The 27,681-nt window shown below is 57.2% G+C and overlaps 2 protein-coding genes across 3 annotated transcripts in view; both read right to left on the bottom strand.

Moving 5' to 3' along the window:
- UBE2G2 (ubiquitin conjugating enzyme E2 G2) overlaps positions 1–7,464 on the bottom strand; it is a 49,986-nt gene extending 42,522 nt beyond the window's left edge. The window contains exon 1 of the mRNA XM_045501148.1: positions 7,364–7,464. The gene's annotated coding sequence lies outside the window, so the exon portion shown is untranslated. The remainder of the gene's footprint in view (positions 1–7,363) is intronic.
- On the bottom strand, positions 170–12,126 carry SUMO3 (small ubiquitin like modifier 3). Of its 2 annotated transcripts, XM_045501153.1 has the most exons (4): positions 12,020–12,126; positions 7,364–7,492; positions 3,728–3,799; positions 170–1,536 (listed from the first exon to the last, which is right to left on the bottom strand). In XM_045501153.1, the coding sequence occupies exons 1-4, from the start codon at positions 12,038–12,040 to the stop codon at positions 1,459–1,461; spliced, it is 300 nt and encodes a 99-aa protein (XP_045357109.1). In that variant the 5' UTR covers positions 12,041–12,126; the 3' UTR covers positions 170–1,458. The 2 variants fall into 2 exon arrangements, with proteins under 2 accessions (XP_045357109.1, XP_045357110.1); XM_045501154.1 differs by lacking the exon at positions 3,728–3,799.
- Positions 12,127–27,681: the final 15,555 nt, after the last annotated feature.

Genomic DNA, 27,681 nt, shown 5'->3' with positions numbered 1-27,681 from the left:
GGGACTGGCGTGGGTTTAGCTGCAAGGATGCAGATGGCAGCCATCAGGTGAATACTTACTTTTCGATAACCGGCCTTCAAGTGTACATGCCTCGCTGCACGGTCCGCACAGATACGGAATTGTGACATAGGCCCCAATGGCCAAACGCAGTATTGAAGACAAGCCAAGAGACAGAATACCAAACTATATTTACTGTTTACAGTAGCAAAGGACAACAAATAATGTACAAATTGGGGAATAAACACAACAGAGCCAGCAGACGTCCCACCCATGCCCAAACAGCAAAACACCAAGGAAATGCGAACATCTTCAGCAAGATTTCAGGCAAGCAAGAGAGGACGGTCATGGTCACACTCCGGGACTAGAACAAGGCAGCAGTGGGTCCATACAGAACGACAGGAGGAAAACTATCGGGGCTTAATTGGTACAGATCCCAAAACATCTCACAGAACTGCAATCACGTACTAAAGCGTAAACCCCGTAGCTGTTTGCAAAGCAGCACAGCCCAAGTCCGGGAGGGCAACGCGGGGTCACCTTTCCACGGGCTTCACTGGTAACACACTTGGAAGCAGGTCTTTTACACAAAAACGTTAAGTGCAATACCGAATCTTGCTTTTTAACATATAGACCATAATTATTCGACCGAAGCAAATGCGAGGAGAAATCTGAGGCCACGGCACTATTACCAAGTGAGAAATGTGGGGGTTACTTTCGTCTCTATTCAGGGGAGAAGGGTTTTTGCTGCATTGGCCTTTGCCCGTGCCGTGGCACCGGGCACCAGGCAGTGGGTGGCAATGGCTCCTGGACCCCAGACCCCGACCACAGGGCCACTCGAGGAGCGGGGCACCCAGCGCCATGTTACTGAAGGACCTGGTTATCCTTCATGTTACCTTTCAAAAACACATTCCAGTATTTTCCCTTCAACTTTACCATATTCTAAAATGCAACACTTGGCATTTTAAAAACCTGTGCCTATACGAAATAGTGAAAGTTTGTCTCCATCGCCAAATTGCCCCCAAAACCTGTCCAACGGAAGCATCCCCACTGTGGTGCTGGGAGTTCTCAGCTGGAATATGCGGGGGCGGGGGGGTGGGTGGCGCTCAATACCTGGGGTAAAATCCCCATCTAGACGAAAACTGAACCTGCAGACCACAGTTTGGGCCACTGTTCCGGGAGTGGGGGGGGTGGGGGACGAAAATGAAAGCAAAAACAAACCAAAAGAAACCTCGCAACTCATCTTACGCAAAGACAAGTGTGACTGGCCGGGTGTCAGCGGTGGCCCCCTGCAGACAGAGTTCTGAATTGCCCTCGCAAAATGTCAGAGAGGAAAGTAATTTTGGTGACTGTCCTCGGGTCTCTGCAGACTCCTTTGTGACTGGCATGGCCACTTGTTCACTATTCAACAGCAGACGCAAGGCTGAAGACACGGTGGGGACGGTCCTTGTAGAGGCGGCGCCCTTAGCGACAGCGGCTGTCCCGCGAGCCTCCCGTCTGCTGCTGGAACACGTCGATGGTGTCCTCGTCCTCCATCTCCAGCTGGCGGGGGGGCGGCGTGACGGGCACGGGGAGAGAGCGACAGCGGTTACTTTCCTCACTGTCACAGAACGGACCTGTCTTCCTCACCCTGGAGGACGCCGTCCCCAAACCCGTCCTCGTGTGTACCGTGCGGGGAAAAGATGCTGGTTTTGGATCTCCAAGAAGCCCTGTCCACCCCCAAGCCTCCCCTGACGGAACTTACAAAAGAACGTGCAAAGCTAAGGATGCTGGTGGAAAAAGCAAGACTCTGGGGCGCCTGGCTGGCTCAGTCCATACAGCAGGAGACTCGATCTCAGCTGTAAGTTCGAGCCCCATGTTGGGTGCCCAGGTTACTTAAAAAAATAAATAAAACCTTTGAAAGAAAGAAAAACTGAGTCTCACTTAAACATAAACAAGTGCCTAAAATTTTTACTGAGGGCCGCCTGGGCAGCTCAGTCAGTCGAACGTCCGACTCTTGGTTTCAGCTCAGGTCGTGATCCCAGGGTCACAGGACCGAGCCCCGTGTCAGGCTCCGTGCCAAGAGCGTGGAGCCTGCTTAAGATTCTCTCTCCCCTCTCTGACAAAAAATGAAATAAATACAACTTTTACTGAACATGACGCAAAATCATTTTCCAATCAGACGCCTCTAACGAGCGGTGCGGGGTCCTGGGGACCAGCAGGACCACATACCTCACGACAGGCGCAGCGGGGTCATGCCCGTGAGCTCCAAAGCAGGCTGAATCTAAACCACACAAGTGGGAGCACCGCTGGCTGCCCCACTCTGCCCCTTCCCTCTCCCTCTAGACCAGGGCAGGGAAGCCACAAACGTTTCCCGCCTGCAGCTGCTTTCCCCCACAGGGGGCACACGACCACCTCGCCTCGTCCGCCCTTCTCTGAACACAAGGAAGCCTCTGCCAATTGAAACAGGCTGTTTGGCTGGAAGCAGTAACGTTTCCCAGAAACACAGAGAAGGCGCGCTGGGGCCGGCGGGGAGCACCTCCGGCCCCGACCCCCGTGCCAGCCACGTGACACCCGGGGGTGGGCAGAGACGCAGCCTCTGGCTGCGCGGTCCCCGCACGCGAACCAGTCCCACGATTCCCACGACTCCGCAAAGGGGAGAAAACGGGCACCCTCGCCACTTTGCAGACGCAGAAGGTGGGGACTCCGTGAGGGTCAGTGGCTCTCGAGCGCAAGGCCGTCCTGCTGACGTCAAGGCCGAAGCCCTCCTCACCACAGCGTGATGCACCGTGACGGGACGGGGGTGTGGGGGCTACGCAGAGGAGAAACCGTGTGGCTGATAATGACGGCTGTGCCTGTCCTCGGCACCCATGCCCCGCGTGCATAAATACGGAAAGGGCACGAGAATCAGGACAGTAACTGAGCTGCAAGTTCAGTGTCCAGACGGGGGGTGGGTGGAAACCACGTCCGGGAGAGGTGCCAGGAGGGTCTGCGTGACCCTCGTCCATGACCCGGACGCAGCCGCTCAGCACCCGGTCCTCCTGCCCCATCCCCCGGTGTGGATACTATGTGACCAAGTGCACGTTTCTCATTTCAAAACCTTCAGAACGTTCAGAATTTAAAAATGAAATAACCTAGGGGCGCCTGGGTGGCTCAGTTAAGCATCCGACTTCAGCTCAGGTCATGATCTCACAGTTTGTAGGTTCGAGCCCCAGGTAGGGCTCTGTGCTGACAGCTCGGACGGAGCCTGGAGCCTGCTTCGGATTCTGTGTCTCCCTCTCTCTGCCCCTCCTCCACTCACGCTCTGTCTCTCTCTCGCTCTCTCTCAGAAATGTATGTTACAGGGGCGCCTGGGTGGCGCAGTCGGTTAAGCGTCCGACTTCAGCCAGGTCACGATCTCGCGATCCGTGAGTTCGAGCCCCGCGTCGGGCTCTGGGCTGATGGCTCAGAGCCTGGAGCCTGTTTCCGATTCTGTGTCTCCCTCTCTCTCTGCCCCTCCCCCGTTCATGCTCTGTCTCTCTCTGTCCCAAAAATAAATAAACGTTGAAAAAAAAAAAAAATTAAAAAAAAAAAAAAAAAAAAAAAGAAATGTACGTTACCAAAAAAAGCTAAATAGCCTAATAATTAAAACCATTAAGAAACGAAGAGTATTCTGCATGAGCGTCCATCAGCAGCTCTCAAGCCCTTCCCAACAGGAGCGGGTCGAGCGAGGCGGGAAGGAGCCAGAAAGCGCACACACACGGAGCTTTCGTACCTGCGCAGGGGTGTCTGTTTCATTAATCGGCTGCCCGTCAAACCTGAATCTAATCTGTCTCATTGACAAGCCCTGAAAAGAAAAACCAATTATCATTAGATATTTCCAGATAACACAGTAATTCCAAAAAATAAGACATTTATCTCAAAACACCTGAATTCTGAACATAGAGGTTTTTGATCCACTTGATTATAAAAGCTTGCCAGTGGGCCTACAATCTCTTTCACGTGATGCCCCAGCAGGGATAATTCCAGAAACCACTGCTCTGACACTCTCCAGCTGCTGCAAGTGCCCGCCCCCCCCCACCCCCTCATTTCCCTCGAGGAGCCAGCACAATCCTTCACTGTGGGAGAGGGGCACCTTGAAAACTTTCTGAGAGGGGCGCCTGGGGGGGCTCTGTCAGCTAAGCCCCCGACTTCGGCTCAGGTCATGATCTCGAAGCTCGTGGGTTCAAGCCCCGCGTCGGGCTCTGTGCTCACAGCTCGGAGCCTGGAGCCTGCTTCGGATTCTGTGTCTCCCTCTCTCTCTGCCCCTCCCCCGCTCATGCTCTCTACCCCTCAAAAACGAATAAATGTTTAAAAAAAAATGTTTTTTTAAACTCCTCCAAGAGAAGCCGTCAGGTAAGGACGAGGCCTGTGGTCGAGGGCCGCGTGCGGTGGGAAGCAGTCCTGACCCCCGGGCCCGGGGGGGCTGCAGCAGAGCGTTTCTGTCCAGGGAGCAGCACAGGCAGACTTTCCGCGTCCCCAGGGCATGGCGAACATGGTCGAGGAGAAAAAGCACCTCCTCTTAAGAAGCAATTCTGACTTCGCTTGAACACAACAGGCAGCATGAAAACATGCATCTCTGCTCCCCCTGGACCTCCTGGGAAGACATAAAACAACGAAGGACAAAGAAAACAGGAGAGGAGACGGGCCAGCAGGCAGATGACATGGCTGCTGGCTGGGGGGCTGCGGACACGAGACCCCAAGGTCAGGGTGGCGGTGGGGGCAAGACAGGGAGCCCCCGGAGGCCCAGGGACCTGCACACGGGCACCCGGAGCAGAGATGCAGCACGCAGCTGATTCTGGATGACTGCCTCAAAGTTCCTATTGGACCCCCATATCGGGGCCCCCCAAGCCCCAAGCAGCTGGCACCTCCCAAGGGCAAAAGGTCTACTTCCTGGAGAGGTTAACGCCGAGCCCTGGACTCAGGATACGAGGGACGAGTGACGGCAGCCCCATTTCGCCCATCCAGCTGCACCCCCAGGGCACAGGCAGGAGCCCGGGGGGGCCCCTTCTGGGAGATCTGCTGCCTCACAGGTTGCGACGCCTGGGAGCCCCCCCCCCCCCACAAAACCACCAGTCCTGGCAGGTCACCCCGTGGTGGCGAGTGGGTCAGCAGCTGTCTGGGCTGCATTCTTAAATAGGAGCAGTTCACCAGGACTTGGGGGGCCATGTGAAGACAGGCTCAGGCACGTGAGACATGCAGCCAGCAAGGAAGGAAAGCACCAGACCCAGGGGAAGGGAGGGGCCAGAGGTCACACACACTAGAAATCCTCCAGGAAGCAGAAAACGAGCATTACTGACTACTGGGGAAAGAAACCCTCAGAGAACAGGGAGGAACGAAGACCACTTGGAAATTAGACGTCACGACAGAAGCAGGTCTGTCCGCATAAGGTGGGAACAGAAAGTTGAGAGGATCTTCCGGAAAGAAAACCGTCAGGAACGCTAAAGCCCGGTCAGTGCCAGGTGGGCAGCGATGATCTCGAGGGAAAGCTCCAGAAGAGGTGACTCCAACACGCGTGGGCGTTCCGAACACGGGGGACAGGACGGGAGAGGCCAGTCACGGAAGAACCAACGTAAGTCGTGTTTCCTGAACTGAAAAGTTTCTATGTGGAAAGTACCGGAGGGGCGCCGGGCTGGCTCGGTCGGTGGCGTGGTGGAGCATGTGACCCCTGATCTCAGGGTCGTGAGTTCAAGCCCCACGTTGGGTGTAGAAATTACTTTAGAAAAAAGAAAGTAAAAAGTACCGAGAAAGTGAAGGGGATGATGGTGCTCTCAAAGCACATGAGGGCGAGGTGTCTGGACAGGAGAAGAAGGCCCCAAAAGCTCTCAGAGAAAAGCAAAGTGCATTCAAAAGACAGAGGATCAGAATGTCCCCGAACTCGCCGCACCAACATTAGAAGAACGCGCTGTGATAACTCCAAAAAAAGAAAATGACTTTTCTAGAAATTCAACCTAGAAATCTACGTGCACCCAAATAGTGAAGTGTGAAGGTTCATGAAAAGCAAATCATTTTCAGAACAGAGTCTCAGAGACGCTGCCCTTGATAACCCTTTCGAGTAAGATGCTGGGAGACGGGATGAAGATTCATCCAGAAGACACACAGGATGCAGGCAAAAGAAGCCTCCAGATGGATTCCAGGGTGGCTCCACCATGACAGCTGTGCCACCGGTGTGGCCCGGGCAGGAAGGGGCAGGAGGGCGGCCGACACCAAAGACGCGCCCGCAGTGCTCAAGGCCAGGTACTGTGGAGGTACGGTACTTGTGGAGACCGTGGCTGACACGTTACCGACGGACACCCAGAAAACCACACACGACCGCCACCTGACCAACAGAAGCCCGACGTGGACAGGAGCCGGGCTCCGGGGCAGCACCTCCTGGGCCTCGGCAAAACCTGGCACATTCCAGGGCAATCTTCTACTGGAAGGACAGGGGCAGGGACGTGGACAGACAGCAGGGTCAGAGAGCTAGGACTTTCCACCCTTCTTGGGCCAAAAACATGAAGAAACAGAAACAGAAACCTATTTACCAAGAAAGAGCGAAAGGAACAGTTGAAGGGGCTGGGAGTGACCGCCTCCGAGGAGCAAGTCTGAAAAGAAGGGAGAAAAAGAGGACGGCACGTAGGATTTTTATAGTGTTTTTTAGAACAAGCCCAAGGCATCATCAGAGCCAAGACGGGAACCAACCAACCACCAGCATTTGCAAAGCATTCGGAGCAAGGCCGCCTCCCACCGAAGGGAGCAGAGGCCGGGCGGGCCACGCGCCACGGCGGTGCCACAGCGATGCCGCCACGTAGGTCCTCGGGTGGCGCAGAGCCCCGGGGCGAAGGCAGTCCCCGAGCGAGAACGAGGACACGGGACACGGCGGCGGGAAGCACAAGCGTTGTGTGAGCCCCAAGTCTATAGAGACGCTGCTGACCCGGAGGACAGCTACAGCGGCCGGCCAATCGCTCCGCTGCGCACACGGCCGAGCAAAGGGAGGGAATCAAGCACTTTCTGCAAACCGCAGTGAGGAGGGCGGCGTGCACACACACGTGTTCTGGCTGCCGGAGAACCGCACGCGCGCTCACTACTCTGCAGCTGAACGTGACCCCAGCTGCATCAGGAGGACCCGCCAGACTCCGGAGGAAGGGCAGGCGGTGTGACAGGTGCGCACGAGGAAGAGCTGATGGCGGTGACCGACAGGGGCACCGGATAACTGCCCCCGAGGAAGACCACGCGCACGCACACACGCAGGGCACGCACACGTGATGCACACGCTGCACACACCCCCACGCACACAGGACATGCACACGCACTGCACACACCCACGCGCACACACAGGACACACGCACTGCACACACGCGCACGGCCTGGCCCTCGGCAGGGCTGCACGCACCTGCCTCTCGCAGTACGCCTTCATCAGCTTGCTCAGCGGCGTGTGTCTCTTGATTTTGAACTGGACGACGGAGCCATCCTGCCCGGCCACTTTCAGGTTGATGTGGTCGTTCTCGGTCTTCACCCCCTCCTGCAAAGACACGCAAAACCGGGTCTCAGGACCACATCTCCAAATAGCCGCCGTTTTCACCCGCGAGTCTGGGGGTAACTGCTGGGGTGTAAGTCTTTAAAAAGAACAGAATTCTAGGGGCCCCTGGGTGACTCAGTCGGTTAATCGTCCGACTTCGGCTCAGGTCATGATCTCGCGGATTATGAGCTTGAGCCCTGAGTCAGGCTCTGTGCTGACAGCTCAGAGCCTGGAGCCTGCTTCAGGTGTCTCCCCCTGTTGCTCTGCCCCTCCCCTGCTCACGCTCCGTCTCTCAAAAATAAGTAAATGTTAAAAAAAAATTTTTAATAAATAAATGAAACAACTCTTAAAGTTCTCCTGCGATCTAGAATCACTCCTATGACTGTTTCATTTTTACACACAATTCACTTTTAACTTGTCTTTGTTAGGCATCTGAGTGAGAGGAAACACAGCGTGCATCTAAAAAATTTTCAGATTCTAAATTCAAAGGAAAAAATCTGCTTAGTAAGTCTAGAAAAAAATTCCATCTTTGTTTTAAGATTACTCTTAAAGCACATACTCACAGGTTGTACAGACGTATACAGACTGGGAAGACAAGACCACGAAGGTTCACGACTAAGGAGAACCCTGAGCAGCAGGCTCTTGGGGGTGCCTGGGTCCCCGAGCCACCGCCCAGAGCCATGGAGGGCGGCCACGGCAGGTTCTGTGGGCACAGGGCCACCTCACTTATCTGGTACTGCCGGGGAAGACAGGAGTCATTTATTTTGAACAAAATGACGAAGCTGGCCTGAGCCCTTTCCGAAATCAAGTTTAATGTCAACTGTCACACACCCCCGCCTTTCTCTGGCACGTCCTGTGGGGCGGATCCGACCCACGAGGGCTGAGGGCAGGGGGCAGGGCTCATCTGTACTGCCTCTGCCTCCACGGCCGTTCCTATCCCTCCCTCGGTGCCCAGGCACGCGGGTTGCTGGGGCTCCAAGGTGGGAGCTGGGGCGCTCCTGTGAGCATCCCCCTCTCCCCAGAGACGAAGGATGCATTTGTTGAGTGCTTTTTTTTTTTTTTTTCAAATAAAGCTTTTATTTCGGAATTTACAGAAAAGGTGCAGAACCGGGCTCCAGCCGCACACCCCCCTCGCCGGCTCCCTCTCACCTCAGCACCCCACACGCCACACCCATCTGGCACCTGAGAAGCCAGCACTGGCGTGCGTCTCTAGGAACGGGACGCCAAGCTTTCCTGGTGTTTTCCCAATGTCCCCACTAAGGTCCTTTCCTGTTCTGGGATCCAATCCGGGGTACCGCATTCATACCCGCTTAGAGAGAGGATTTTTTTTTTCAATTTGTCTTGTGTTAGAACACACGTAACATAAAATCTACTGTTTAACCACTTTAGGTTGGTATGAAATACACTCCTGATGGCCTACAACCTTCACCGCATCCACCTCCGGAACCCTTTTCATCCTGTGGAACTGAGGACCCTTGGGTTGCTTCCACATTGTAGCTATTACGAAGGACGCTGCAGTGAACGTGGGTGAACAAGGATGGCTCGGAGTCCCTGCTTTCAGGGTTTGGGGGCCAACGCCCTGAAGTGGGATCGCAGGGGCATGTGGTAATTCTATTTTTAATTTCTTTAGGAACACCCATAGTGTTTCTCCAGTGACCACCCCATTTTACATTCCCACCATCAGGGCACAAGCGTCCCAACAGCTGCACGGTCTCACCAGTGACGCGTGTTTCTGTTTTCTTATAGCGGCCACCCCGCGGGTGTGAGGCGTATCTCACTGGGGTTTTGATTTGCGTTTCCCTGTTAGCAACACTGAGCATATGTCACGTGCTTTTTGGCCATTTGCGGATCTTCTTTGGGGAAATGTCTATTCAAGAGTTTGGTCCATTTTTGAATAAGGTTCTTTTTTGGTGCTGTTTTTAAGGGTGATCTACATATTCTGGATATTAACCCATTATCAGATGATTTGCAAATATTTTCTCCCACTCTGTGGGGTGCTTCGGACTCTACGGATGGTGTCTCTTGATGCACACAATTTTTAATTTTCAAATAGTGCGATTTGCCTATTTTTTTCTTCTGTTGCTGTGCCTGTGCTGTCACATCCCGAAGTCACTGCCAAGTCCAATGTCAGGAAGCTTTTGTCCTAGGTCTTCTCCTGAGAGTTTTGTTTCAGGTCTTACATTTGGGTTCTCGATCTATTTCAAGTTGCTTTTTTGCGCATGGTGTGAGGTAAGAGTCCAACTTCATTCTTCTGCATGTGGATAGAGAACGCATTTGCTTTTTTAACGAAAAGATATCGACGTGTCAAAACAAACAGATGATGCAAACAAGATGCAAACACAAGATGATGCAAACACCGCCCAGGACGCAAACAAGCCAGGCGGTGGCTGCAAATCCAGGTGGAGGAACATGGCAGGAGGGGCTCAGGGAGGGTGCTGGGGGCACCAGCTCCCTCGGGGGCTGTGGGGGCAGGGAAGGTCACCAGCCCCTCTCGCTGCTAATGAAGGAACACTAAACCAATGGCCTGTCCCGGACCCCTAGCGAGTTCCTAGTAAACAGGAGTGAAAGAAAAGAAACAATGACCTCAAATCACTAAGGTCAACCCTCTGCCTCAACCAGAGGGGGCTGTTTTCCCAACTGACCCACAAGGTTTTATCCCAGCACCATGATGGCTTGGGAGCGTGCCTCCTGCCCTCTCCAGGCTCACAGGGCACAGCCCCGCCTCAGTTCAGAAGTAGTGAAAACAGGGGCACCTGGCGGGCTCAGTCAGCTGAGCATCCGACTCTTGATTTCGGCTCAGGTCACGATCTCGTGGTTCATGGGTTTGAGCCCCATGTCCGGCTCTGTGCTGAAAGTGCGGAGCCGGCTTGGGGTTCTCTCTCTCCCTCTCTCTCTGCCCCTCCCCTGCATGCTCTCTCTCAAAATAAATAAGTAAACATCTTTTCTTTAAAGTAGTAGTTAAAACAAGTTCACTCAACTGAACTGGAACATAGAAGGCGACCACCTAACAGTAAAGTTTAAGTAGAGCAAAGACACCGAGTGCCGCACGTATTTACGCGTCAGTCAGAGGAAGCCCCAGAGAACCGTAAAGGCGTTTATATTTGCCTCCCTGAAGACAATCCGCCCAAGATGGGAAACCGGTATAAAGGCTGAGCTGGTAAAAAGCAAAGGCTCCAACCACATCTGGAACGAGGAGGCTGTGCGGGAGTGTGACCTCTTGTGAAGTCACAGCGAGGACGGTGTAAGCTTCCACCAAGGCCCGACGGGGGCCTCCGGGAGGGTCCACCCAACCCCAGCTCTGCCTCCTGTGTGTACGGAGGCTGGGCTCCGGTCTCTGTGCAGAGGGGGTGCCATCTCCAGTACCAAACAGGCTGATGTCGGAGGCCACCTATATGCAAAGCATTCAGCTCAGCTGATCTTCCACTTGGGCAAAAAAAAATAGACCCCAACAGTGCAGACAAAAAATACACACACACACACACACACACACACACACACAAGAGCAGATAACATCACGTCGTATCCTCCTAAGAACTGACTGCCAACGCACCGAAGTGAGGGGCCAACACCAGGGAGCCCAAAAAGGATGGGGAGCACACCGCAGAGGGCGCGACGGGAAGGGGGAGCACACGTCACAGGGTGTGATGGGGAGGAGGACAGGACAGCGACCCCGACGCGGTAGGTAAGGGGGAGGTGCACAGTAGAGAACGCGACGGGGAGGGCCCAGCGCACACCGGAGGAGGTGATGGAGAGGTGGGCGGGCACACACTCCGAGGACGTCGATGAATAAGGGAGGGCACACACTGGAGGGCGCAGCAGGACGCGGCTGGGGCGGGCTCGCCGCGGGTACCCAGCGTCCTACGAAGACATAAGGGGGATCGTCCAGACCCCGCAGGGCGGAGGCGCGGACCGCGGGGGGCCGAAAGGGCAGCAGCCGGGAAAGGTCTCAGCGAGAAAGGTCCTGGGAAAGCACGGCCCCGGAGAGAAAGGGGTAGTGGGGCAAAGGTCAAGGCTAGGGGTAGGTCCCGGATAGGGTCGCGGATGGGAGCAGAGGGAGGGTGAATCCGGAGGTGGCTCAGGGGTCCCGGCAGGGAGGGTCCGGTCAGGGGCCGCGCCCCCCGCCGCTGTGTCCAAGGTCCGCCCGAGCGAGGCTCCGGGAACGGCAAGGCGCCCACGAGCCGAGGGGCGGGACCCGGACCGTCAGGGCGGACCCTGGGTGGGGCGAGGAGCGCCTCGGGGCGGGGCCGGGCCGGGGCGGGGCCGGGGCGGAGCCTGGATGGGGCGGAGCAGCAGCAGGGCGGGGCCTGGGCGGGGCGGAGCCGGGTAGGAGGGGGAGGGGAGCGGCGCGGCGTGCGGGGGGAGGGGCAGGAGGCCCAGGGCGCGGGGAAACCCCGCAGACACCGCCTCCCCTTCCCCCTCCATCCCGAGGTGGCGGAGGGTGCCGGGCGCGGACCGGGGCGGGGGACGGCGGGGACGGCGCGAGCGCGGGGCCGACCCAGGGGCCCCGGCCCCGCGCCCGCCGGCCCTTACCTTGGGCTTTTCCTCGGACATGGCTGCGCGCGGCGGCGGGAGGCGGCGGCGGGGAAGCAGGCAGCGCCGGAGCGGGCGAGTCACGCTCTCGGCCCGCCGCTCTCCCGCCGCAACTGCTCGCGGGGCCGCGCTTTGCCCCCCAAATCCCTGCGTGCCGGTTGGCCGGCGCGGGGGTCACGTGGAGGCGCGCGTGCACGAGGCGCGTGCCCCGAGGCGTCGGGCGCGCGCTCGGCCGGGCCGAGGTTCCTGGTGGTTGGAAATGCGTCACGGAGCGGCCCCGCGCCATCCGGCCGTTCCGACAGCGGGACCGCACGGGGCACCGAGGGGCCCGGGGGCGCACGGGAAAGGCGGGCGCGCCCAGGATACTGAGGGGCCCTGGGGCGCACAGGAAGGGGAGGGCGAGCGCAAGACCGGGGGGGCTGGGGGGAGGCTCCGGGGGCGCACAGGGAAGGGGGACGCCCAGGACACGCAGGGGCCCCGGGCGCACAGGAAAGGGAGGGGCGAGCACAAGGCAACGAGGGACTCCGAGGGCACACACGGGAGCGCGGGGGCGCCCAGGGGAACGCCCACAGGCAGGGGTCAGGGACCAGGATGGACACGTTGTCTTGGCGCCTGAGAAGGGCCTCTCCGCCTCCTCGGTGCCCTCGTCCATCGATCTGGTCCTTGGCCTGCTTGCGCCCAGCCGGCCAGGCCCAGGCACGCCCACTCGTTTCGCTAGTGCAGCACGGTTTTTCAGAGGAAAAGGAAGCAAAGGCCAGTCTGGTGAACCATCTCTGGTGACCACAGGGGACCTGGTGAGTGAGTGTGGCCTCACAAGGCAGCCCCACTCCTGGATAAGGTGAGGAGCCACGCGTCCAGTTAAGAGGAGCCGCAGGGGAAGGAAGGAGACCCAAGGCTGAGCCGCCTCTCTGCGCCACCGCTAGAGACCGCTTGCAGGCGTTCATTCAGCAAGCCCCCACGTACCCCAGAGCCTGCGCCCTTCACTGGGACAGAGGATGGACAGAGGCATGTGGAAGGCCTTCTCCTATGGCCACTTATCTCCTGGTGGAGCCAGGCTTCACCCCTAGCTGCGTCCCCCTTCTCCCCTTACCAGTCCCCATCACGGCCTTCTGAGTCTGGTGAGTGGAGGCCCAGCCCCTGGGGGCGCTGGTGGGGTGGGTGCAGGAGGCTGTCTTGTGACCGCTTTCCTGAGGTTTGTGGAATGCACGCTACATAGCAGAAACCGAGTGCGTAGAGAATCTGAACAACACGATTAATTACATATTAGGTCTCTAAGAGAAGGTCATTAAGTTGTAAGAAATCCTACAGGGGGAGGGTTCCGCTGAGGACGCAGAAAGCTGGAACAATAATTATCCCAGTCTGAAAACGAGAAGCTGGAAAACCTATAAAACCATAGCTTTCCTTAAACTATCGGCAAGCTGGGATTGCAGCTTCCCCGGCTTTGAGTCCGGGCCCCTCCAATCTGCCTGCTCTCGGGGACTCTCAGAGTCCTTGGACGGACGCCCACTCTGCCTGCACCTCACGTCTCTCCTTCAGTTTGGGAAGATATTTTTCTAGGTCTAGAAATCTGAGCTTAAAGTCTTTGAAGGTGTCCCTTCATTGTCAGAATACATCCTGGGCCCGGCCCTTTGGAGGCCTCCTGTCCCTGGAAAGGAAACGGGGTCCCCACAGAAGTCCCAGCCAAGATCCAAGGACATGGGGCCGGACCTCGGCAATAGAGTCTCCCTGTTGCCCACCGCATACACACACCCTGTGCCAGGACAGCACCAAGAAGCGAGCTTGAGTTCATCCTGCAGCACAGGGGATGCCAAAGGAATCTGAGGTCGGTGAACACTAAAAAATCGTAACGGCCACCGAGCCCAGACTCACTCGACTCCCACTTGCTTCACTCACCCCCTACGGAGGCAGCCGAACAGAGGAGGGATGCCCATTTCCAGATAGAAATACCAGTAACCTCAGTCTCTGTTGTCCGGCGGGCAATATCGGTGTTCTACAAGACGCACACACAAAGGAGAACACCCACAATCAAGACACGACAATCAGCAGAACCAGATCCAGATACGACCTAGAAGCTAGGATTGTCCAACAGGATTTGTGTGAAGGCTCTGGCACAAAAGGTAAGTGACGTGAAGGAAAAGGTGGGGAATGCCAGCACAAAGATGGGAGGCTGTGAGGGAGTCCAACGGAAATGCTGGAAACAGAGAGCAGTGTGATGGAGAAGTTGCTCTCAACCAGCTCACGAACGCACTCAACACAGACGCCGTGAACTTCCAGATAAGTGCGTAGAAATCACCCGAACTAAACAGAGGGAAACAGGTGGGAACCCCTGAGAACCCAAGAGAACGCAGCAAACAGAAGCCCTGGAATGAGTCATTTCACACGGTCTAATGTGTGTCACTGGAGTAACAGAAGAAGAGAAAAGGGGCAGAAGAAATATTTGTAGAAATAAGGGCTGGGGGCGCCTGGGTGGCTCAGTCAGTTGAGCATCTGACTTGGCTCAGGTCATGATGGCACACTTCGGGAGTTCGAGCCCCGCATCAGGCTCTCTGCTGTCGGGCTCTGTCCCGAACCTCTGCTGTTGGGCTCAGAGCCCACTTCGGGTGCTCTGTCCCCTTCTCTGCCCCTCCTTCACTCACAACCTCTGTTTCTCTCTAAAGAAACTTTAAAAAATAATAATAGTGGCTCAGGTTTTCTAAACATTAAGACATCATGGCACAGGTCCAGATTCAAAAAACTCACCTGGGATTTATACGTGTACCAGGCACACCAGGACAGCCCTGTCTAAGCTGGCAAAAACCAAACATAAAGAAAACATCCTGGGGCGTCTGGGTGGCTCAGTCGCGTGTCTGACTCTTGGTTACGGCTCAGATCAGGAGCTCACGGTTCGCAAGATGCAGCCCTGTGTCAGCTCCACACTGAGCGTGCAGCCTGCTTGGGAGTCTTTCCCTCCCTCCCTCTCTCTGCCCCTCCCTCACTTGTGCTCTCTTTCTCTCTCTCTCTTCTCTCTCCCAACATAAATAAGTGAACATTTAAAAAAAGAAGGGGCGCCTGGGTGGCTCAGTCGGCGAGCGTCCGCTTTCCACTCGGATCGTGACCTGAGTTCAAGCCCTGCATGGGTCTCTGCTGTCAGTGCAGATCTGTCCCCCTCTTCCTCAGAGAGGGAGAGAGAGAATCCCAAGGAGGCTCCGTGCTGTCAGCACAGAGCCTGACGTGGGGCTCAATCCCATGAACCGTGAGATCATGACCTGAGCCGAAATCGGTCGCTCACTGACTGAGCGCCCCCCAGGCGCCCCCGCTCACAGAATCTTGAACTTCACCGTGGTTGGTTAGCTTGAAATGACAAACGTCCTCTGCGTTCTGTAGAGCGGTGGTTCTCAAAATCTGGTCCCTGGACCAGCGGCATCCACGTCACCTGGGAGCGTGTTACAAATACACTTTCTGGGGCCCCTTCCAGACCTGCTGGATCAGAAACCGGCGGGGCCCGGCAGCCTGTCTTCACAAGCCCGCCGGGTGATTCCGGTGCTGCTCGCGTTTGGGAGCTGGACAGGCGAAGCTGCCCGGACGAATCGTCAGCAATCTGGTCAAGCCCCAGGTCCCGGTGCGGCCGGAGGGGGAGGGGCTGACATTCTGCATTCTCTTCCAGCCCCCTGGTGAGGACAATCTGCTAGATCTTGGGCCACGCCGCCCTCCCTCCCGCTTCGGCAGTGCCTGAGTCACCGGGCGCATTTCGGAAGCTACCCTCTTGCACCCATGAAGTCTGGCACCGATGGGCTTAAAAATGTCTCAGGGCGCCCGAGGGGCTCAGTGAAGCATCCAACTCTTGATTGCAGCTCGGGTCACGATCTCAAGGTTTGTGGGACTAAGCCCTGCATCAGGCTCCGCGCTGTGAGTGGATTGGGATTCTCTCTCCCCCTCTCTCTGCCCCTGCCCTGCTCACGTGTGTGCGCTCGCCTGCTCGCTCGCTCGCTCTCAAACTTAAGAAAAAGATTCTCTCTCTCTCTCTCTCTGCCCCTCTCTAAACAAGCATGATTCCTAAGGTGCAGGGACAATGGAGGATCACCAGTGTGGGTGTGGAGGAAAAGCCTGAGGCCCCGGGGCTGAGAGCTGGAGCGGGTCTATCACGTACACCCTGCCCACCTCTCCCGAGCGGCTAAGAAGTGCACAGGTGAAGGTGACCCCGTGCGCCAGGTACCGATGTCAGCACCTAACGCTGGACACAGAGAGGGAGCAAAGAGCACACCGCAAGTCACCCCGGGGGAGAGGGAATCAGAATTCTTTGAGCCACAGGGATCGTGCGGGCTAAGTGATCACAGGGAGCCTAGGAAGGACATCAGCACACAGCTAAGCTACGGTAGGACAATTCTAGCCGCCATAATGGGGCCTCCTGACCTCTTCCCCAGTGTCTGGGGCTGGTAAGGAAGGGCCCTGCAATTTGGACACAGGTGTAGACCATGAACTGGCCCTGAAACCTTCTCCAGAGGCGCCTGTGGCCATTTTCAAGGGTTGCTGCGTCCTGGAGCAGAGGGAGTTCCTGGACCTTCCGGGGTATTCCATACAGGCTCTGAAGAGGCCCCATTCGGCCACGGAGGCCCGCTTCTTGGAGCGGGCTTACGGAGGCAGAGGAGAAAGGGTCTTGCCCCGAATCCAGCTCACAGCAGGCCAGGTGGGAGCCAGGGGCCGCAGACAGTGTCCCCACGGGCTGCAGGAAGGACATCTGTGGCTGGAGGCGGGCAGAGTGAGCCCGGGGATCTGCACACCCGCCCCGCTAACGACCTGGCTAACCTGCTGCCCAGAGCAGGCAGTGCCGGGAGGCACCATCCAAGGCTTGGGAGACCCGGTGTTCCCCTGACGCTAGGAGCACAAGCGTGACCCCCGGAACTTGAACGCAGAGGCCCTAACACCAGCACCTGGGAATGTGGCCTTATTTGGAGACGGGGCCCTTAACGCGGTGGTTAGGTTAAAAGAGCCCGTCAGGGTGGGCCCTAACCCCAGGTGGCTGGGCTCTTCTAACAAGAGGACATTGGGACACAGAGATGGGAGGAATGTGGGCACAGAGGAGGGGCCGTGTACCGGCCTCGGGAGGAACCCGGCCTGCCCACGCCTGCATCGGGGGCGTCCTGCGTCCGGCACCATGAGAGATGAGCGCCCGCTGTCCAAATCGCCCCGCTGTGGCACTTTGTCGTGGTGGCCAAAGCAGGCTGGTGCTCCCCCAACCCGCTGAAGCCAGGCGGGCTGCAGGAACCAAACCCTTATGTGGAGGTGATGCAGCCAGGGCGCCGAGGTCCCGGCCCCTGGGCTGTACCCGCTGGCCCGACACAGGCTGTTTCCGTGTCTCCAGATCCTGCCTTTGCCTTCGCGCGGCTGCGGAGCAGAATGCCTTCACTTTGACCTCAGGGCGGGTCCACTTTGTCACTGTCCTCAGGCCGAGGTGACCGTGACCTCACACTAAGCTCATTAGGCCCGAGGGGACAGGGGAAGGCTGGAAGCTTAATCAGTAACTGTGCGCCCCAGGGTGGGGGCTGAACCCCGCCCCGCTTGGGGTCGTGCCGCCTGGGGGCCTTCCTGGGGAGGGGGCTGCCTGGAACACATCAGACTGTCCCTCCAGAGAGGACGGTCACTGCACGATGTGCTGGGCCCCGTGAAGGGCGTGCTGCACTCCTGGGCCTTTTAGGGTTTTAGAGGTGACGTGGTCCACGTGTGGATGTGCTGCTCAGACCCACGTGTGGGATCGTCCTTGAGGCCACCACTACTGAGTGGGGCCTGGAACGCCTGAAGCACGGAGAGGCTGGGGCTGCCCGCCCGGGGCCTGGTGACCCAGCAGAGCCCGTGGTACAGAAAGCGTGTGAGCCCCAAGAGAAGAACCACACGCAGCCCCTGTCTCATCCTTGGGAGGAAGGCTGCGCCCTCTGTGGACGGTTCTCCACTTGGAAAGTGGCTCCTTGCCTGATCTGGGCACAGGGTCCCTGCCTCAACTGCCCGTCATGGATCGTGTATTACCTGATCGGCCGGTCACCGAGCGCACATGCCTCAGGGCCAGGAAGGATGGGACAGCAGGTCCCGAGCACGTCCAGACCCAGCAAGGCAGATTCCCTTAGCCCTTGAGGCTCAAACCTCCCACTGGTCGGATGCTCTGCCCTCCAGGCCCAGGGGCACCAGCGTCACCCCCACCAGGCAGGGGTCACGTCCTTCTAGCTGTCAGAGGCCTGGGGCAGCACGCTCAGTGTGCTGAAAAGGAACCCTAACCGTTCTGCCCCCGCATCACTCTGCAGCTCACCCAAAGGAAACACGGTCCTGGCGTGGAGTGCGGGACCACAGACCCCCAAGAGGACCCCCTCCCACTGCTCTGAGATTTCACGGGGGAGCCCTTTCCTCTCCCAACCAGCCTCGCCAAAGCAAACTGAGGGACTGTGTGTTTGATGTGGTGCTAACATGCGGGGATAACAAAGCCCACCCGGCTGTGTGGCGTGGCCTACGGGACAGCAAGGGAGGGGCTGCCCTGGGCCTGGGGCACGGCCAGCACTACCTGCCGGTCTGGCTGCACCTCTGGGTCCGGCTGTACCGCAGCTCCTGGCCACTGTGACACCCTCAGAGAAGCCATGCTGGGGTGGCCTTGGGGAAAAGGACAGGCAGGTGTACTGGCCGCAGCCCACATCTCTCACAGACCTCCCTGGAGAGACTGGGCCAGAAGCCGCAAGCAGGTGATGTCGTGTGGGCATCCAGCCGGTGCTGGCGTCGTTCCAGAGAGCTGGGACTCAACAGCCAAGTGGTCAGGTCATTTGCCCAGAGCCCAACGATTCTCACTGGAGTGGCCAGTCCTCAAACCATCAGCTGGGCCACGGGGCCCCAAGTGTCCACGCTTGAGTGCCGCCCGCTGTCTCTCAATGCCCAGCCGGCCATGATGTGCCAGGGGAAGTGCCTCAGGACGGCCACCCACCTGGACACCCACACCCAGGCCACCTGGTCGCAGCCTCTGACCCAGCCGCCCTCCAGACTTCGTCTTCTCTGCTCTATCACCTTTGAAAGGGGCCGGGAGAGAGGGCAGCCACCACGGTCCTCCAGGAAGCCTCACAGATGACTGTGGTCATACCTAGAGAACACGCAGGTGGCCATCCTCTGACAGGCCCCTTCTGGAACAACCCTTGCCTTCTTGCCCTGGCCTGCTCCCTCCCAGTATGTCCCGACTTGCCTGGATGCCTGGCATTCCCCAGCCAGACTCTTTGTCTCTGCTCCTGACCAGGCCTAGAAGGTTCTGGAGATGTGTCCATGCAGTGCCCAACACAAGCACCGTCCCATGGGCCCTGGCTGCACTGGGGACTTGGGACTAACCCAAGCAGATTCCATCGGGGTGACTTGGGGGTGAAGGTCACAGGCAGAGCTGTTCTCTCCCACCAGGCTCTGTGGGCAGATGGTGGCAGGCCCCACAACGGAGGAACGCTCATGTCCATGCCCGGCCCCCACACCTGCAGCAGCACACATCCCTCTCCCCTCTCCTGGGGTTTTTGACGCGCCTGAAGGAGGGTGCACATCCACAGAGGAAGCAAGTCCAAGAGGGGCTTCTTTCCAGACCCAGACTGAGTTATGCTGAGACACTGGGGAGCCATTTGGAAAAACATACAATTGGATTCATACTTTACACCTACACCAATGAAAATTCCAGAGAGATGAAAAACTTAGATGTAGAATCCAAATTAAAAAGTCTCTCGAAAAAACATAGGCAATGTAGCTTCATAATTTTGGAATGAAGAAAGGCCAAATAGAGCTACCCAAAAGCCATAAAGGAAAAGTCTGATGTTTGACTACATAAGAATCTAAAATTCCTTCATGACAAAAGCATTTGTGAAATGAATGGATGGATGGGTGAAGGTGGGTTGATGGATGCATGGGTGGGTGAATAGTGAGTGGATGGATGGATGGACAAGTGGGTGGATGGATGGGTGAGTGGATGGGTGGATGAGTGGACTGGATTGGTGGATGGATGGGTTGATGAATGAATGGATGGGAGGTAGTAGGGGGTAGATAGGTAGATAGTGGGTAGGTGGGTGGGTGGGTGGGTGGATGGGAGGATGGATGGATGGATGGATGGATGAGTGGATGGATGGATGGACGAGTGGGTGGGTGGATGAGTGGATGGATGGATGGGTGAGTGGGTGGATGGATGGATGGATGGATGAGTGGATGGAGGGGTGGATGGATGAGTGGGTGGAGGGATGAATGAGTGGATGGATGAGTGGGGGGATGGATGGATGGATGGATGGATGGATGGATGGATGGATGGATGAACGAGTGGGTGGGTGGATGGGTGAGTGGATGGGTGGATGAGTGGACTGGATCGGTGGATGGATGGGTTGATGAATGAATGGATGGGAGGTAGTAGGGGGTAAATAGGTAGATAGTGGGTAGGTGGGTGGGTGGGTGGATGGATGGATGGATGAGTGGATGGATGGATGGACGAGTGGGTGGGTGGATGAGTGGATGGATGGATGGGTAAGTGGGTGGATGGATGGATGAGTGGATGGAGGGGTGGATGGATGAGTGGGTGGAGGGATGAATGAGTGGATGAACGAGTGGGTGGGTGGATGGGTGAGTGGATGGGTGGATGAGTGGACTGGATCGGTGGATGGATGGGTTGATGAATGAATGGATGGGAGGTAGTAGGGAGTAGATAGGTAGATAGTGGGTAGGTGGGTGGGTGGGTGGGTGGATGGGAGGATGGATGGATGGATGGATGAGTGGATGGATGGATGGGTGAGTGGGTGGATGGATGGATGGATGGATGAGTGGATGGAGGGGTGGATGGATGAGTGGATGGAGGGATGAATGAGTGGATGGATGAGTGGGTGGATGGATGGATGGATGGATGAACGAGTGGGTGGGTGGATGGGTGAGTGGATGGGTGGATGAGTGGACTGGATCGGTGGATGGATGGGTTGATGAATGAATGGATGGGCGGTAGTAGGGGGTAAATAGGTAGATAGTGGGTAGGTGGGTGGGTGGATGGATGGATGGATGAGTGGATGGATGGATGGACGAGTGGGTGGGTGGATGAGTGGATGGATGGATGGGTAAGTGGGTGGATGGATGGATGAGTGGATGGAGGGGTGGATGGATGAGTGGGTGGAGGGATGAATGAGTGGATGAACGAGTGGGTGGGTGGATGGGTGAGTGGATGGGTGGATGAGTGGACTGGATCGGTGGATGGATGGGTTGATGAATGAATGGATGGGAGGTAGTAGGGGGTAGATAGGTAGATAGTGGGTAGGTGGGTGGGTGGGTGGGTGGATGGGAGGATGGATGGATGGATGGATGAGTGGATGGATGGATGGACGAGTGGGTGGGTGGATGAGTGGATGGATGGATGGGTGAGTGGGTGGATGGATGGATGGATGGATGAGTGGATGGAGGGGTGGATGGATGAGTGGGTGGAGGGATGAATGAGTGGATGGATGAGTGGGTGGATGGATGGATGGATGGATGGATGAACGAGTGGGTGGGTGGATGGGTGAGTGGATGGGTGGATGAGTGGACTGGATCGGTGGATGGATGGGTTGATGAATGAATGGATGGGAGGTAGTAGAGGGTAGATAGGTAGATAGTGGGTAGGTGGGTGGATGGATGAGTGGATGGATGGATGAGTGGATGGAAGGATAGATGGATGAGTGGGTGGAGGGATGGATGAGTGGATGGAGGGGTGGATGGATGAGTGGATGGAGGGATGAATGAGTGGATGGATGAGTGGGTGGATGGATGGATGGATGGATGAACGAGTGGGTGGGTGGATGGGTGAGTGGATGGGTGGATGAGTGGACTGGATCGGTGGATGGATGGGTTGATGAATGAATGGATGGGCGGTAGTAGGGGGTAAATAGGTAGATAGTGGGTAGGTGGGTGGGTGGATGGATGGATGGATGAGTGGATGGATGGATGGACGAGTGGGTGGGTGGATGAGTGGATGGATGGATGGGTAAGTGGGTGGATGGATGGATGAGTGGATGGAGGGGTGGATGGATGAGTGGGTGGAGGGATGAATGAGTGGATGAACGAGTGGGTGGGTGGATGGGTGAGTGGATGGGTGGATGAGTGGACTGGATCGGTGGATGGATGGGTTGATGAATGAATGGATGGGAGGTAGTAGGGGGTAGATAGGTAGATAGTGGGTAGGTGGGTGGGTGGGTGGGTGGATGGGAGGATGGATGGATGGATGGATGAGTGGATGGATGGATGGACGAGTGGGTGGGTGGATGAGTGGATGGATGGATGGGTGAGTGGGTGGATGGATGGATGGATGGATGAGTGGATGGAGGGGTGGATGGATGAGTGGGTGGAGGGATGAATGAGTGGATGGATGAGTGGGTGGATGGATGGATGGATGGATGGATGAACGAGTGGGTGGGTGGATGGGTGAGTGGATGGGTGGATGAGTGGACTGGATCGGTGGATGGATGGGTTGATGAATGAATGGATGGGAGGTAGTAGAGGGTAGATAGGTAGATAGTGGGTAGGTGGGTGGATGGATGAGTGGATGGATGGATGAGTGGATGGAAGGATAGATGGATGAGTGGGTGGAGGGATGGATGAGTGGATGGAGGGATGGATGGATGGATGGACAAACGAGTGGGTGGGTGGATGGGTGAGTGGATGGGTGGATGAGTGGACTGGGTTGGTGGATGGATGGGTTGATGAATGAATGGATGGGAGGTAGTAGGGGGTAGATAGGTAGATAGTGGGTAGGTGGGTGGATGGATGAGTGGATGGACGGATGGATGGATGGATGGATGGATGGATGGATGAACGGGTGGATGGATGAGTGGGTGGATGGATATGGATGAGTGGGTGGATGGATGGATGGATGAACGAGTGGGTGGGTGGATGGGTGAGTGGATGGGTGGATGAGTGGACTGGATCGGTGGATGGATGGGTTGATGAATGAATGGATGGGAGGTAGTAGGGGGTAAATAGGTAGATAGTGGGTAGGTGGGTGGATGGATGAGTGGATGGATGGATGGGTGAGTGGGTGGATGGATGGGTGAGTGGATGGAAGGATGGATGGATGAGTGGGTGGAGGGATGGATGAGTGGATGGAGGGATGGATGAGTGGATGGAGGGATGGATGGATGGATGGACAAACGAGTGGGTGGGTGGATGGGTGAGTGGATGGACGGATGGATGAATGGATGGATGGATGGATGGATGGATGGATGGATGGATGGATGAACGGGTGGATGGATGAGTGGGTGGATGGATGGATGGATGAGTGGGTGGATGGATGGATGGATGGATGAACGAGTGGGTGGGTGGATGGGTGAGTGGATGGGTGGATGAGTGGACTGGATCGGTGGATGGATGGGTTGATGAATGAATGGATGGGAGGTAGTAGAGGGTAGATAGGTAGATAGTGGGTAGGTGGGTGGATGGATGAGTGGATGGATGGATGGGTGAGTGGGTGGATGGATGGATGAGTGTGTAGATAGATAGATATCCTACTGGTCCCACTGCTCTAGTTAAACCCTGCTACATTAGGTGGCCAAAAGGACAAAAGAGTAGACCTGAGTCGGGGGACAGATCGTATGTAGCACAGGACAGTTCTTCAGGTAGGCGTCCAGAGAAAGTGTATGGAATGGAGGGAGGGAATGTGGGTGGGAGCTGCCAGGATGCCTGGGAAGGTGCTTTAGGTGCTCCAGGGAGCAGAGGCTGAGACGGAGTGGGCTTGGTGTGTTCCAGGCACCAAGGGCGTCGGTGTCTGGAGAAGTGGGGAGATGCAGACGGGGAGACCCAGGAGTCTTTCTCGGCCACCCTAAGACCTCGAGTCTTATTCTCAGTGTGGAGGGAGCTGTGGGAGGTTTGAGTGGTCCCCCCATCAGGTTTGCAGCCTGCAGGTGCCCTTCAGGCCAGGGTGGATGAGAGGCCGCAGGGCAAGAGTAGCAGCAGAGGAGGAGGTGCAGGCTAGAGCAGAGACGGACTCCACAGTGCTCTCTGCACACTGTGGGGCGGGGTGGGGGACAGGGTCTGGCTTGGGCTGGCTGTGGTGAGAGGCCACGGGACATGGGGTCAGGCAGTGGCGCAGAAGAGGAGGAATGCGGAGTCGGGATCACTGCTGGCCTGGGAGAGACTGTCCAGGGGAAGGAGGGCACCAGCCACCAGCCGCCCCCACCACAGTGCCTGGCCTGCCCCGCTCTGATCCTGACCCAAGGGCACTGCATCTTCCGAGCCCAGGACAAGGCTCCCCTCGGGCCCTCTGAAACAGCTTGTCCTCAGGATGTCGCCTGGGGCCCTGGAGTTCAGAGCTGCCCCATCCCAGCCCCGGGGCTGAGCACGCAGGCTTCTCGAGGGCTGGGTCCCCTCCCCTGCCTGCCCCTCCTCCCTGGGCCTGTGTCCGGGAGGCAGTCAACCGGGAGAGCAGCACCGTGGGAACCTCCTTGGGGACGGGCACAGGTCTCCTGAGGAAGTCACCCAACCTTACACTCCCACCCTGAACTCTGGGTTCCTAAGATCCCATCATCAAGGGGTAAGGTGCCAGCCCTGAGGGGCAAGCTCCCCCGCTGGTGCCGTGCAGCAGTCCGTGGTGCACACGACATCCCTCACGCTGCGGTGACTCCTCTATTCTTTACACCAAATTAACAATTCTTTATACTAGGTCAACTATTCTACTACTCTTTATGCCTAGTGAACAGTTCTTTATACTGGGTTAACTACTGTTCACACCAAGTTAGCCATACCTTATGCCTAGTTAATTTTTTAAGCCGAGTGGAGTACCCTTTACCCTGACCGAGTCAACTATGCTTTATGCTGAGTTAACTGCTCTTCAGATTTTGTCCCGTGTCCCATTTGCCACTGGGATCCCGGCTGGCAGCACCCCCCCCCACCCCCCCTTGCCCTCTACACGTGAGTGTCTGAGACCCTCTGAGTAGCCAGAGGTGACCCTCATGATTTTGTAAAAATGCTGAAAACAAGAAAAATGGCAAAGCTGTTATTAGGGATACAGAAAATTCCAGTGCTCTGCCCTGTCTGAGATACTCAGTGACTTAATTCCGCCAATCGTGGGTCACTTGTGAGTAGACTGAGAGGAACGAATACCTATAAAACCTCGAAAGCATAAGATCAAGTTCCAAGATAGGGGAGGAGGCCGGAGACTGGAGACCCCAGAGAGGGCTCTGACCAAAGGAAGCACGAAGGCGGTCAGCCAAGCGGCCAGCAGCTGCGGCAGGGACAGCGCTCGCCGATCCTGAGCACGCGAGGCAGCCGGGAAACGTCCTCTTAGAAAAATTCAATTATTGTGATGCGTCCAGCCTAGCCAGCATCCCAACCTCACCCCAAATGCCTGCAAAACCCCATCCCAGTGTGCACTCTCCGAGAAAACTCCTCACACTTACGGGGAGCTAGGATCTGTGAAAGGACTTGATGTTACAAGGACAGGGACGCCTGGGGGGCTCGGTCGGCCGTGTGTGCGACTTCGGCTCAGGTCACCATCTCGCGGTTCCTGAGTTCCAGCCCCACATCGGGCTCACTGATGTCCACGCAGAGTCCACTTCAGATCCTCTGTTCCCCCCATCTCTGCCCCACCCTGCTCGTGCTTTCTCAAAAATAAATAAAACAAATAAACAAAAAAGAATGTCATACGGACTGCGTTTAGTCACTTACCCGTAGGGAGGGATTATTTTTAGGTTTCAGGGCTTAAAAGGAGACAGCTGGTCCGAAACCAAATTAAGCATCATTCTTTAGCTCTGCAAGCAGAAAACCCATCGAGTATGTGAGGCCGCACTGGCGCCCCCGGGCTCCTCCGTGGGGTCGGTGTCTGCTCTGTGCAGGAGGGATCCACACTGGAGCCTCCTCTCAGCTCCCAGGAGAAGCGGCAGAGATGGCGGGATGGAATCGCTCGTGGGATCGCAGCTCCTGACCCCGGACGTGCCAGATGTGGCCCTGGGGAGGGGAGGGGCATGCCCAGGCCCTGCACACTGACCGACTCCCGGCAGTGGCATCGAGGAGAGGTGACGGTGTCACGTCCCTGTCAGGCTGGCTGCCTTGCTCCTGCCCACCGGGGCCGGAGGCACAGGGAGAGCCCTGCCAGCAGGGACACGTCTCCGGACTTGGAGGCACCAGACGCACTGCCATCCACCCAACGTAGCAGCTGGGGCCACAAGTCCACGCAGCTCGAGCCGCTTTTACACTTGGGCAGATCCTCTGGACTCCAAGACCATTTTGGGGGCTGGGTCCCCAGCAGAGTGCGTGGGACTGGGGTTGAGGGGCATGGCAAGACTGTGCCCTCACCCGCTCCCAGCAACCCACGCGGGGAGTCAGTGCCCCCTGCCCCCAGCGGGCTTGGCCAGACACCTTTGTACCAGGGGCCCCGTAAGCCCCAAAGTTGTGGCTGCCGCTAGATCCCTTGGCTCCTTGAAGCGAACACGTGGCCAGAGACGGCTCTCCGGTGGCAGCGATGACCGTGAGACATGCAGGTATCTGCTAAGTGCCGGCCACCGTGAGTTTGTCTACGAGTCCCGGGCCTCACCGGCGCCTGCTGGTCCCGGTGGGGTAGACACCAAGAACCACCACCGAATCAGCCACGGCCTGACCGGGATGCGGTCGCCAGGGTCAGTGGCCTGCACAGCAGGGCAGTCAGGAGGGTACTGGGGCGGCAGTGTGGCGGAAAGGGGGGTGTGGATGGGCGGAGGGGGCAGGGAGCCCCAGACCTCCTGTAGCAGCGGACCCGACCCAGCAGCCACGTCAACGCCAGCACCCCAGCGTGGCCTGGGCTCGGCCTGTCCGTCCCCGACCGCACCACACACACAGGCACGCGGCCTGACAACTGCTCAGAGTAACCTACTTTCAGGTGAGGACTGGGCAAAGTCACACGGGGCCGCTTACCTCCAGCCTGCGAAACGGCACAGATTCCTCCAGGGGGCTGTCCTCTGTCTGGAGGGTAACGGGCAGATCCTGCCAACACTTTCGTAAGCATCACGGATGCCGTGATCCGGAATTCTACTCCTGGAAACTGACCCACAGCTCACACAAAGCAGCACGACAGACAGGAATGGAAACGGCCAGCACCTGCCAAGCAGACGGTGGGACGAGGCGCTCCGAGGCCCCTGGGGAGGCAGCGGCCACGCGCACGGATCCGCGTGCTGACGGAGCAGACCAGGAGCCCCGTGACACAGACTGGCTCTGGAAGGACACCGAGAGCCAGTTGGTGGGACGTGGCCACCGATCACCCATCCAATCATGGGTGTTTATTTTTTATTAAAAAAAAATTAACGTTTATTTTTGAGAGAGAGAAAGAGCGAGCACGAGTGGGGAAGGGGCAGAGAGAGACAGATACAGAGTCCGAAGCAGGCTCCAGGCTCTGAGCTGTCAGCACAGAGCCCGATGAGTGGCTCGAACTCACGAAATGTGAGATCATGACCTGAGCTGAAGTCAGATGCTAAACCGACTGAGCCACCCAAGCGCCTCCTCAAATTTTTTTGACGAGGGCAAGACCAGTGAGTTTCCCAAGTGGACTGGACACCTAGGGACGTACCAGGCACGGGGACACCCCAGGACTACATCTCGACCTCACACTCCCCCGTTCTAGACTTCCCAGAAGAGCCTGGAGTTGCCCTGTGGCTGAGCGTGGCTGCGGCACAGCCACGTGGGTGGGCTCACACTTCCCACAGGGACCACGGCCCTGGCGGACA

The sequence above is a fragment of the Leopardus geoffroyi genome, chromosome C2, assembly GCF_018350155.1.
Source record: "Leopardus geoffroyi isolate Oge1 chromosome C2, O.geoffroyi_Oge1_pat1.0, whole genome shotgun sequence".
Lineage (NCBI taxonomy): Eukaryota > Metazoa > Chordata > Mammalia > Carnivora > Felidae > Leopardus > Leopardus geoffroyi.
Note: the sequence above shows the minus strand (reverse complement) of the source record. Positions and strands in the feature narration are given on the sequence as shown.